Genomic DNA, 13,302 nt, shown 5'->3' with positions numbered 1-13,302 from the left:
TGCTCGAAGACCTATTGGTAAGAGTAATTCGTAAATTTTGTAATTACTTTAAATTCGTTTATTGTTTAGTTTTTTTGTGTCTATTTTCATTATGGACTTTTTTACCTTTTCACGTGATTTATCAATAAGCCTCGCGAAATATATTTAAACATGCCCCCACGCGCCCTGCTTGAAGCTATTTTTTTTTCCATAGCAGTCGTGGGTTCCCACCGACTGGCCTGTTATTAACGTTCACCTCTGACACCTCGATCAGACCGCAGATATAAATTTAAAATTTGGGTCACGTTACGACATTAGATGGCACACATTGAAACGTTCCATATTTCATTCAAATTGATAAAATTTTATTACACTAAAACCCACGAAAAAGGTCGAAAAGTCCATAATTTAAAGGGGTAAAAATGGTAAACAATAAACAAATTTTAAGTAATTACAAATTTTACGAGTTACTCGTACCAATAGAGTAATGGCACTCCGTAGCTTTGACCATGGTCGCCATTTTGGTCGCGATTTTTTATCTATAGGAAAAAGCATGGGTGTCGTGCCGTGACGTCACACTGCCATTACTCTATAGGTCTTCGAGACGAGAATAAAATAAAGACACGAAACATGGACCAAATAGATCTTCGAGTCAAAAACGAATTAAGAAGTAATAGGCGAGTTTCAATAACCCTACCGCCATCTATCGGCTTTAAGAATAACTATAAGGATGGTACTTGTCACAATAAGGAACGCCTAATCTGACATCAAAGGTCACCGAGAACACGGTGAAGTATGGCATCAAAATTCCATTTTCGTCGGCTTTTTGGTCTAGTTGCGCATGTGTCAAGTATTATTGAAATTCGCTTATTAAAATAGTCAGAATTTCCAACGGTAGACCGATTCATCAGTATCGCAAGGGATCGCATGTGACTAAACTGAAAAGAGAAGCTAAGCCTAATCATTAAAATTTTCAAAAATCGTTGCGTAGCAACTGAAAGCCGCAAAAGGGAATTGAACGATTTAAAAATTACGTTTTTGAGCGCGACAGTACCTTTACATTAGAGGTATAGCAGGATTATTTATCTGCTTTTATACCCTAACATGGCGGCGTATATTCATGCGCAAAATTAACTTTTAGATCCATTAATAGTGGTGGAGAATAAAATATACGAAAAGTCAAAGTTAATATACTTGAACTTTTATTATGCCTACGACGATGACGAACGTTTCGCCATTTCGGTCTCCAGTTCGTATGCGCAAACTACAATTAAGTAGCACTCGTTCTAAACTACAACTTTTTTGAACGTGCTTAATCAATATTGTTTAACCAGAAGTATATAGGATATATGTCCACCTGGGATGTAAAAATGAGACGTATACGTTCGCTGACTTGATACAGTTTTCAATGGACACCATTTTTCCCGCCTAACCGCGGAAAGTTAAACATGTAAATTTAACCAAAATAAGGATATTTACTTACTTGTAAATCGTATTTTCAAAAATCAGCGGGATCCTGCGAAAGTACGTGTTTCAAGCCAATAGCATTAGCAATATATGAAGTGGAATGTTTCTATTTAAGAAACATATTACATTGTGGTTTTAATAGCTGTAAACTACAAATTTCTGGGCTAGTGTTTCCTTTGGTCATCAAATCAGATCATCCGAGTCATCATTCTCAGATATTTCATACAAGGAAATCTGATCTCAAATTGTATCCGATAAATTAACTAAAATAGCTGACCTGAACTGATTTCCTATAATTCATATCTCCAGATTCAGTTTGCTGAACAAATAATAAAAAATTGAACGGAATTTAATCGTTGATTTGTGAAATCGGGGTGACGTATCTGAAATTTGCTCACAATCTAATCTCAAATAATTTATAATGAATATAGATTAGTTTTGGGATTGCATTTTGACAAATATTAACAGATAATCTGGTATCTGAATGGTTCCTATAACGCCATTAAAAACTAATAAATAGCTTAAAGTTAGGCCCTCAATTAACGAAATTATTATCTTTATTAATAACGATACAGAAACAATTAATTTTAAAGGTGCACTTAAAATACGCTTTGATAGACCTTCTTGGAGTCCACTTGAACGAAAGTTCCCTTTCTGGGTCCGTGTACGAAGATTGCCGTCAGACTCTTGCCGTAAACGCAACCCGTGTCCAGCCCTGTGGCGTGCGGGTGCAGTTGCAGCATTCGTTTGGCATCGTGTCCGAAGTATACGTGCTGAGGCCCGGGCCACAAGGACGCCCAAGGGTCCCCAAAGCTCTTGAACTTGGTAGCCTTGATACCATCCCCGGCGAAGTAGTCTTCAATCACTAGATTCCTCATGTTGACCAGGTGGTACGGTATCATTTGGTGGATCGGTGTACCCGGAACTAAGCCTGCGTGGACGATGACGCAGTTTAGACTAGGAATGGATATAGTGTACGGAAGGTCCCGAAGAAAGTCCTTGTCTTCCGTGGACAATTCCTCTAACCACTTAAACCTCTCGGGCCACTGACCCTTGGAGGAATTTTCCATAATCTCTTTGAGGACGATTTCGTCGTGATTCCCTCTGACGCTCAAACACGAAGAGCTTTGCCGGACGTATTTCAGGACATCGGCGTTCTTGGGGCCTTTGTTGATTAGATCTCCGACGAAAATCTTCAAGACCTTGTTATCTTTGGCGTTGGACGTTTCTAACAGTTCGATCATTTCGTCGTAGCATCCGTGGACGTCGCCAATAATTAACACTTCGGTGAATTGACTCAGTAGTTCCGAGTCGATAACAGCGTGCAGAATGGGAGGAGCGTGAATTCCTAAGTGATGTCGGAATCTGCGTCCCACCCTGTTGCCTTGGTTCGGTTTCAAATGGTTCAACTTCGAAAGCACGTAGATGATAAAGGCGGCCATTTTCTAAGATTTTCTGTTCAGTAAAAATTAAAACAGTATACATAAGTTTTGTATAAATATCGTAGTTCACTTCTGAAAACAAGATCAACAAAAGTGGTGTGGGGATTCAAACTACGTAACACAAACTGCACAGTGAGAATGGAGGAAACTATAGTGGGATTTAGTTCAAAGGGAGTTCACCTGTGGCACTGGCGTGCTATGTTAAAGTATGATCCTCAGTGTTGTGCAGATTCTGCTATACAGATTTTCCCACGCCACTTTGGTTGATTTAAAGGTATTAAAAGTCGCTAGATGACTTGGACCTAAGGTGGTGCCTTGAGTAAAGCTTAGCTGATTAACTGATACCTTTTTCTCGATAATATTTCAAGTAGCTTGCAGGTGGGATAAAATTACGTACTCCAATTAAAAATACTCCATCCCCAATCAAATGGAGGGCCTTACTAAAACGGCCTTAGAAATCCCGTTTGAATACATTTCAAATGCAAAGTCCTTGCTTTGCTTGTAATATAGTTTTATTTTTATTGGAAGCTTTAGGGGACCACTAGGATAACTAGGCATGGTAGGTAGCGCTAGCCTTAATGTGAATTACCATAAAACTCACGAATCAAAACCGAGTGGAAATAGAACGCTTTTAATTCTAGAATTATTTTGTGGAAATCGGTCCACTGAACTGCCCTACGTTTCGGAAATTTTGGGCTAAACCATGTATGTATCCATTTCAACCATAAATATCGTTTGCTCCTGGGTGTGGCCTGTGTTCGTAGGCATGGTAACGCGTTTAGATCTGCCATGACATTAAGACGGCCATGGTAGTCACGTGATTATTTAACGGGGCCGTGTGGTGTTTTGCGTCGTGATCTGTGACGTGAAATAATGTCATGGCGGCCGTTTCAAAGCAAGGCTTAGGTATGACGTATGCCTATGCCGCTACGAGCAAGAACCCAATAGCATTTCCCGTTTTACCCGAGAGGCAGGTCACTTCTTTGATTAACGACGCACCCCTCAAAAGATTAAAACCGATTTAATCACGATTATTTTGATTAAATCAGGTTTAATCATGATTAGAATGTTAAAATCTGATTTAATTATGATTAAATGATTAAATTTTATTAAAATAATGAAATCCTGATTGAAACGATTAAACCGTGATTAGAAATTAAAACGAGAATCAAACACAATTGCGATAGAACCATCAATATTAATAATTAATATTAAATTAGCCTATCGTACTTTTAATTATAAAATCTCGATTCGACTGATTATATTGATTAAATCGTGATTAAAATGATTCAATCGTGATTAAAATGATTAAATCTAAAAATAATTAAATCTGATTAAAATGATTAAATCCTGATTAAAGATTAGATCATGATTAGAATGATTAAATATCGTTTAAATCGTGATTAGATTGATTAAATCGTGATTAGATTTTTTAATCTTGATTACCCTGATTTAATCATTTTACTATGATTAAGACGCACCTAAAATGGAAGTGACCTGCCCCTCGGTTTTCCCAGCTGGGGCTAAGATAGGCAGTGCCATTCTGCGCTTTTCTTAACACTTAAAGGGACACATCGGCGCTTGAATTTAACCAGTTTCCCAAATATGTTTGGTCGTACCTACTACCAAGTGTTAAATCCGGACCGAATTTTTTGAAACGCCGGTGTGGCCCTTAAGCCGATCAGGAGACAAAATTTCTGTGGGATTGCTCGTTTAAACCAGACCATAAAATATTTTTTTTTAGAAAAATACCTGTACTACTACAAAATCAGTTGAGAAACATAGATAATTTTATTGGCTAATTGTATTTTCAAAAATTGAAAAGATAAGTGTAAATATTTTATGCTAAGCCTTGGCATTAAAACTAGCCAAGTTTATAAACGTTTCCCATCAAAACCATTTTAGAGGGCGGGCCGTGATTAACGTCATAATAACGAAGCTCCTCTCATCTTAGCGACTGAGGTAAGACTACCTAATCCCGTTCAATGTGAGTGGTTGAAATGAATAAATTCATGGTTATAATGCGTTTCGCAAACACGTATCTCTGGAACTATATTTGCTAGAAACAAAAGGATATCTTGTTAGAAGTCTGCGCCAGCGAATAACTATAAAACATATTTAAACTCAAGAGGTCAATGCATTTGTGAAAAGTTGCTCAATGTTCAGCAATAGTCCAGTCGATTTAAAATAAAAAGTCTACCGGGAGCAAATTGTAATAAAATTTTTCTATTTTGCAATGTGTTCCTAAAATTAGTCCGAAGCGTTCCTTCAAAAACCCCATAAATCCCCTCCTGGGAAGTTATTAAAAAATTGAATAAATTTGTGACACTTTGGAAGTGACAACCTAAAAATTGGGCCATGGTCTTTTAGTTTAAGATAGATGACTGAACATTGGTCAATATAAATTATACTAATAGGGAATAATATAAGACCCAAAATGTTTTCCTCTGTCATCTTGAATCCCAGATGGCCGATGAAAGTGTCATCATAAGCCTATCATAAGATCCCCATAAGCAAAAGTCTACCAACGGGCCCATGGTAACGGCGTTGTCCTAGAGATAAGAAAATTAACGTACGACGATAGGGCAGTAGCGCCATCTTCGTTTCCAAAATTTCTACATCTAAAATATTATCTTACTTGGTAGAGCAGCCACACTTGCATTAATGAAGGCCCCACAAAACGCGTCTAAATCTCAAATTTAAAAAATAAATACCTTCAGAAAGAAGTTATCTTATTACTAAAAGCCAGTTTTAGATTCTGATGAATCATTTTGCAACGATAAGTGTTAATTTTAAGTTTGAAAGTGATAAAATTGTGAATAAGCCTTGGCTACGGTGTTGAGGGCTCAGGGCTGGCGGCGATTTCACCCACGTGGTTCTAAGATCATCATGCAACGCGCGAAATTCATTTAGGGAAATGCCTAGTGATAACATAACTACTAGGAGGTGCGGATTTTGAATACCTACCTCTTAATAACGGGTATGTGATCGTCAAAAATTTAGCCTACACCTTTGCTTATGGGGACCTTATGATAGGCTTATGGTGTCATTTATTTCGAAGAATTTCTAAGAATAGTTCTTTTTATAAAATAACCTTGGCCATCTTGTTGAAATGTTGATTCCCCGCTTCAGCTGTGGATCCTTTTTCTCTCCCACTAAAGAGTTTATAAATTCATTCTTAGGCATTGGCTGAACTGCTCCAGGGCAACAAGTTGGGCAGGCGTAAAGACATTTTATAAAATCAACAATTAGCCTTATGATGCAATAAAGTACTGTGATTAATATCTTTCTTTCACGATCTACTAGTACAATACTTTTCTCGACAATTTATAAATCCAACACGGTGGCCAATCTACAATAGAATAACGAAAAACGCAAATGTGATTAATAATGATAATAATAATAATAATAATCAACTGGGCTAATATCCAAGGCACCAAGTCATCTAGCAACTTTCAATGCCTTCAAACAGCGTGCCGGTTACAATGCGTGGGGGACAGCCCTTCATGCCACGCGAGCCAACAGCTCCCTACACTTACTATTAGCGTTAACCTGAACAAGTTTTTATGGAAAGGGGAAACCGAAGAAGTGGCTGAAAACCTCTTTAACCAGTGGGGAAACTCTACGCAAAAGGAGTTGGTCCGAGGTTTTTAGAGCCACCTCCAGACAGTTGGTCGAAGGTGTGGTGGCGGAAAGGTTAGCACTTTCACCTCTCAGCGAGACAAGCTGGGTTCGATCTCAGCTGGTGACATTGGGTGAACTCCTTCTGCTTTGAGCTAACAAGTTCTCCCCCTCTCCCACCAATGGGGTTAATTCCCGAGTTCTTCAGTTTCCCCTTTCCATAAACCCTTATTGAGGTTAACGGTAATAGTTAGTGTAGGGAGCTGTTGGTTCGCGTGGTCTTGAAGGACTTTCCACCACTCTCCTACGCATTTTAACCCGGCCACCTGAATTAGTGGCATAACTTGGGCCTAGGGTGGTGCCTTGAGCCTAGCTAATTATTGAATAATTAAATCTGCCATAGCCTTTGAGTTCATTATCAGTGAAGTTGATGAAAGCTAGAAGACAAAAACTTGAACCCAACTGACTAGCGTGGATTTTAGACGGATATTTCTATCATCCAAAAGCGACAGATTTGCCTTACTAATGGTCGCACGTTGAAAATGCGGATGCAAGAGACGAGGCTTTAATTGTGAACCTTGTCAGTCGAAAAATTCAAAAACACCCAACTCCGAACTTTCAGATTTGAATAATAATGAGGAAAAATATTTATAATGCTTCGGTGGATTGTAAGATTTTCTATTGCTAAAAGTGTACTAATCTAGTCAATTACATGGTTTTCATTAGTAGTTTTTACATAAATAATGCTGATCTGATAGCCAATGCTTAGATATTGTAATTTCCTTTAAAAGAAGCCTTAAGTCGATATATTACTTTCAAATCACAATAGCATTTTTCAATATTCTATTGAAGAATAACCGACAAAAGATTTTACTACTAGATCGTGAAATAAAGATATTAATAATTATTAACAGTACTTTACTGCATCATAAGGCTAATGCTTAGAAATTCGTCGATATAAATTAAACTTTTTTCAGCCATCTTAGTTTCAAGATGGCGCATGAAAACATTTTGGGTCTTATATTGTCCCCTATTAGCCTTTTCAGTGTACATAGAGCCACGTAGTGGCAAATGCAAAAAGCTCATAAATTGTTGGATTTTCGTCTGTTAAGCAGACGCTTTATTGAAAAATCGTCTGCTTAGCAGACGAAAATCCACCAGTTCATGAGCTTCACGCATTTGCCACTACGTGGCTCTATGTAAACTGAAAAGGCTAATTAGTATAAAGTATATCGACCAATTTTCAGAAATTTATCTTAAAGTATAAGACCATGGCACAATTTTTAATTAATTAAATTTTGACCAATTTGAACAAACTTTCACATGAGGGGATTTGATGGGACGTTTCCGACCAATTTTAGGAACACATGGCAAAAGAGGAAAATTCGAATACAATTTCTTCTAGGTACAACTTTAAATCGACTGGACTACCAGTCCTTTGCCTGGTTTAACATCATTTCTGTTGGATAACTGCAGCTTGTAAAAAGAAAAAAACTAAAAAATAAAAATTAGAGGTAGAAAAGCATAAGTACGTTATATATTTCCTACGTTCTATACAATATTTAGTTATTCAAATATTTATAATTGTAAAATAAAATTTATAAAATGTAAATAAAATTAATTAAATATGAAACGTATTTTTGAAACAAAACCGTGTTTATTTCAGCTCTATAATTAGATAGGTCTAAAATATATTTGAAATTTCCTTTGGCCGTCGTGAGTCCGGTTTTATATCAAAATGTATACCTGTTGGAGATATGACTTTTCGAGTTCGGTTAGGCGTATTTAAAACGTGTTTATCTCTAAATATATGTAATACTGGAATACAACAATCATAATAATCGATGTGAAATTAATTACCTTTTCAATTGTAACGATTAAGTGCGTTCTTCATCAGTAAATTTAAAAGAAGTATGAGAATTTGGTAACCACTGCAGCCCTTCCCATGACGCTCTATAGGTTAATAGACTAGTAAATTTTGTATAGGCAAGAAAGTGTATTATGTTGTCTTTGGTATCTGGTGGTGAAATTTAAACCTTCCACGCGCTTGCCTTTGGGATTAGTCTTAACTAGACTAGTTAAGACCCTACCCAAGTTAAACTAGTCAGTTCAGCAGTTGAAAAATAGCCACCACCTTGATATTATTTTGACTTAATTGCATCTGTGATTCTGCGTATTGATCATATTAACATAACTCAATATCTGTCGGTGAGATTATTGCTATTTTATTTCGAAATTCTGATTGACAATTTTTGGTAGATTTTAAAGTTTTCATAAAAATTTATTTAAAAAAATCATTTCCCCGTCATTTATTGTTTGAATTTTTAAAACGTTTTTACAAATATCGGGAAATAGAATGCAAAACAAATGTATTTTATTATATCTTCGAAGCACCACGTAACGTAGATCTCGAGAAAGTTGGGTAATTATTCGGTCTAAACGTACTTAATAGTTTCAATTTAGTTGTGTACACACTTTTTGGAAATATACTTTATTAATTTAATGCTGGGCTAGATATACTAGATGCAAGAATAAATTTGATACTTAATATAAGATAACTTTGGAGCTACCGCGAATTAAAAATCCACGCTTCAAATGTATGGTATCAATATTGTAAACATTTCAAAATTAAAAAAAAGTCCCTAAATGACCAGATTATTGGATTTTTTTCCATGCGTGAAGTTCCCAAACCAGGAAATAGTTCAACCTATTTAAATATGATGAGATAACCTATTTCTCATGTATAAATATTTTACGTCTTGCGTTCCGATTTTTAGGGGTCACATTTCGCCCACTCAAGGGGAGGACTGGTGGTGCAAGCCGTAACATTGTAACATTCCGTGTCATGTCTTGCGGTGTGCAAAATGGGCTGTAAAATCTTAATGCGCCTGAGGGCCTCAAGTGGTACAAACGCATCCCTTCATTTATGTTCTCATTTTCGGCCCAACCTGGCGTCACGGCGTGCAATACGCAACACGTGTACCGCTCTTCCAAGATAATAATAACCATTAATAATGATTAATTACTATTGCTTTTAATCGTGGTGTATTCGATTTATTAAGTATTTGCTTACCTCATACATAAGGAAAATGAAACATAATCTCTTTAGTAATTTAATTTTAATTGAGATTATATCATTTGCGAGTGTCCTCAATTGCAGTTTTAACATAAACACAAATACTTACATGGATTAAAACCCCTTACAGAGTTCAAAATGATTTTCGGTAAATAAAATAATGTACCGCACTGAAGGCTCGTTTTCTGAAGTCTAGCGAATTTTCTCATTAAAAGTCTTTTCTACCATTTTGTCATTCTTTTACATATATCGACTTTTAGGCTTGTACATTTTATAACGACTTCTACCTATTTTACCGATACAAATCTGGAAATCAAAATGCAGCTGATTATTATTATTATTATTATTATTATTTCCGGTAAATCTTGTAAATTTTATTTTCGTTACCACGCGGCAATGCGAACCAACATTTGAAATCAGAGAACCATACCATAAAATTTTTTTAACGCGTGTACTTCAAATTAACGGCCTAATTCCCAAAAATCGTGCAGATTGGTAAAATGTTTCTTTTGACCACTTGATGTAGTCTCGGGTGTAGACCTTTCAGTTGATGAACTACCATTATCAGACTTTGATTCGTCGCTGCCTTTACTACTTTTACTCGAACCTATCTCAAGTTTCCCATCACTGGACTTTCCTTCTTCATTGCCTTCCTTTTGTTTTTCTTCAATGGCATTTCTTTCTGTATCGGATTTTTCTCCTTCACTGGAATTTCCTTCATCACCACCTTACTCCGGTTTCTCTTCAGTGGCATTATCTTCATCTCGTCCTTCCTTCGGTTTCTCTTCACTGACATTTATTTTATCAACGTCTCCTTTCGGTTTCTCTTCACTGACATTTCCTTTAGCAACGCCTTCTTTCGGTTTCTCTTCGGTGGCATTTCCTTCATCTCCGACTTCCTTCAGTTTATCTTCACTGACATTTCCTTTATCAACGCCTTCCTTCGGTTTCTCTTCAGTGGCATTTCCTTCATCTCCGCCTTCCTCCGGTTTCTCTTCAGTAACATTTCCTTATCAACGCGTTCCTTCGGTTTCTCTTGACTGACATTTCCTTTAGCATTGCCTTCTTTCGGTTTCTCTTCAGTGGCATTTCCTTCATCTCCGACTTCCTTCGGTTTATCTTCACTGACATTTCCTTTATCAACGCCTTCCTTCGGTTTCTCTTCAGTGGCATTTCCTTTATCAACGCCTTCTTTCGGTTTCTCTTCGGTGGCATTTCCTTCATCTCCGACTTCCTTCGGTTTATCTTCACTGACATTTCCTTTATCAACGCCTTCCTTCGGTTTCTCTTCAGTGGCATTTCCTTTATCAACGCCTTCTTTCGGTTTCTCTTCAGTGACATTTCCTTCATCTCCGACTTCCTTCGGTTTATCTTCACTGACATTTCCTTTATCAACGCCTTCCTTCGGTTTCTCTTCAGTGGCATTTCCTTTATCAACGCCTTCTTTCGGTTTCTCTTCGGTGGCATTTCCTTCATCTCCGACTTCCTTCGGTTTATCTTCACTGACATTTCCTTTATCAACGCCTTCCTTCGGTTTCTCTTCAGTGGCATTTCCTTTATCAACGCCTTCTTTCGGTTTCTCTTCGGTGGCATTTCCTTCATCTCCGACTTCCTTCGGTTTATCTTCACTGACATTTCCTTTATCAACGCCTTCCTTCGGTTTCTCTTCAGTGGCATTTCCTTTATCAACGCCTTCTTTCGGTTTCTCTTCAGTGACATTTCCTTCATCTCCGACTTCCTTCGGTTTATCTTCACTGACATTTCCTTTATCAACGCCTTCCTTCGGTTTCTCTTCAGTGGCATTTCCTTTATCAACGCCTTCTTTCGGTTTCTCTTCGGTGGCATTTCCTTCATCTCCGACTTCCTTCGGTTTATCTTCACTGACATTCCTTTATCAACGCCTTCCTTCGGTTTCTCTTCAGTGGCATTTCCTTTATCAACGCCTTCTTTCGGTTTCTCTTCAGTGACATTTCCCTCATCTCCGCCTTCCTTTGGTTTCTCTTCAGTGGCATTTCCTTTATCAACGCCTTCTTTCGGTTTCTCTTCAGTGACATTTCCCTCATCTCCGCCTTCCTTCGGTTTCTCTTCAGTGGCATTTCCTTTATCAACGCCTTCTTTCGGTTTCTCTTCAGTGACATTTCCTTCATCTCCGACTTCCTTCGGTTTATCTTCACTGACATTTCCTTTATCAACGCCTTCCTTCGGTTTCTCTTCAGTGGCATTTCCTTTATCAACGCCTTCTTTCGGTTTCTCTTCGGTGGCATTTCCTTCATCTCCGACTTCCTTCGGTTTATCTTCACTGACATTTCCTTTATCAACGCCTTCCTTCGGTTTCTCTTCAGTGGCATTTCCTTTATCAACGCCTTCTTTCGGTTTCTCTTCAGTGACATTTCCTTCATCTCCGACTTCCTTCGGTTTATCTTCACTGACATTTCCTTTATCAACGCCTTCCTTCGGTTTCTCTTCAGTGGCATTTCCTTTATCAACGCCTTCTTTCGGTTTCTCTTCGGTGGCATTTCCTTCATCTCCGACTTCCTTCGGTTTATCTTCACTGACATTTCCTTTATCAACGCCTTCCTTCGGTTTCTCTTCAGTGGCATTTCCTTTATCAACGCCTTCTTTCGGTTTCTCTTCGGTGGCATTTCCTTCATCTCCGACTTCCTTCGGTTTATCTTCACTGACATTTCCTTTATCAACGCCTTCCTTCGGTTTCTCTTCAGTGGCATTTCCTTTATCAACGCCTTCTTTCGGTTTCTCTTCAGTGACATTTCCTTCATCTCCGACTTCCTTCGGTTTATCTTCACTGACATTTCCTTTATCAACGCCTTCCTTCGGTTTCTCTTCAGTGGCATTTCCTTTATCAACGCCTTCTTTCGGTTTCTCTTCGGTGGCATTTCCTTCATCTCCGACTTCCTTCGGTTTATCTTCACTGACATTCCTTTATCAACGCCTTCCTTCGGTTTCTCTTCAGTGGCATTTCCTTTATCAACGCCTTCTTTCGGTTTCTCTTCAGTGACATTTCCCTCATCTCCGCCTTCCTTTGGTTTCTCTTCAGTGGCATTTCCTTTATCAACGCCTTCTTTCGGTTTCTCTTCAGTGACATTTCCCTCATCTCCGCCTTCCTTCGGTTTCTCTTCAGTGGCATTTCCTTTATCAACGCCTTCTTTCGGTTTCTCTTCAGTGACATTTCCTTCATCTCCGACTTCCTTCGGTTTATCTTCACTGACATTTCCTTTATCAACGCCTTCCTTCGGTTTCTCTTCAGTGGCATTTCCTTTATCAACGCCTTCTTTCGGTTTCTCTTCAGTGACATTTCCCTCATCTCCGCCTTCCTTCGGTTTCTCTTCAGTGACATTTCCTTCATCATGTTCTTCTTTATTGTAAATTGTGACTAGTACTTATTACTTTAGAATTTTTCGTTTGTGTCTTCTCAAGAGTGAAGATTCTTGTGGTGATGTGGGTCGTTTTGATGTGCGCTTGCTCAGTATTTTGAAGATCTATAATAAAAATAAAAACTTGAACGTAACGTTTACCACAACATCACGCTTTACCCACTTGAAAGCCAACAGGTTTGAGTGTTAAATTATATGTTTCATTTTTGGCCAGTTTTGCTTAACGAGAAACCCTGCGAGTGTGACGAATTAATCATGTCCTTTTCGGATTTTATTTTATTAAGCCTTTATATATTTAAAAAAAATAATCAGAGCGCATTTGAAA

General features: G+C 37.9%; 1 protein-coding gene across 2 annotated transcripts; it reads right to left on the bottom strand.

The window, feature by feature from the left end:
* Window positions 1–1,985: 1,985 nt before the first annotated feature.
* LOC149957521 (uncharacterized) lies at window positions 1,986–8,490 on the bottom strand. Of its 2 annotated transcripts, none has more exons than XM_090165606.1 (2): window positions 8,370–8,490; window positions 1,986–2,901 (listed from the first exon to the last, which is right to left on the bottom strand). In XM_090165606.1, the coding sequence occupies exon 2, from the start codon at window positions 2,886–2,888 to the stop codon at window positions 2,046–2,048; it is 843 nt and encodes a 280-aa protein (XP_090021732.1). In that variant the 5' UTR covers window positions 2,889–2,901; window positions 8,370–8,490; the 3' UTR covers window positions 1,986–2,045. The 2 variants fall into 2 exon arrangements, with proteins under 2 accessions (XP_090021732.1, XP_090021733.1); XM_090165607.1 differs by lacking the exon at window positions 8,370–8,490 and adding an exon at window positions 3,069–3,241.
* Window positions 8,491–13,302: the final 4,812 nt, after the last annotated feature.

Source organism: Leiobunum rupestre, chromosome 2 (genome assembly GCF_980474605.1).
Source record: "Leiobunum rupestre chromosome 2, qqLeiRupe1.1.hap1, whole genome shotgun sequence".
NCBI classification, from domain to species: domain Eukaryota; kingdom Metazoa; phylum Arthropoda; class Arachnida; order Opiliones; family Sclerosomatidae; genus Leiobunum; species Leiobunum rupestre.
Note: the sequence above shows the minus strand (reverse complement) of the source record. Positions and strands in the feature narration are given on the sequence as shown.

Coding starts and splice junctions, on each gene's coding strand:
- LOC149957521 (XM_090165606.1), bottom strand. CDS start 2,888: ATGGCCGCCTTTATCATCTACGTGCTTTCGAAGTTGAACCATTTGAAA.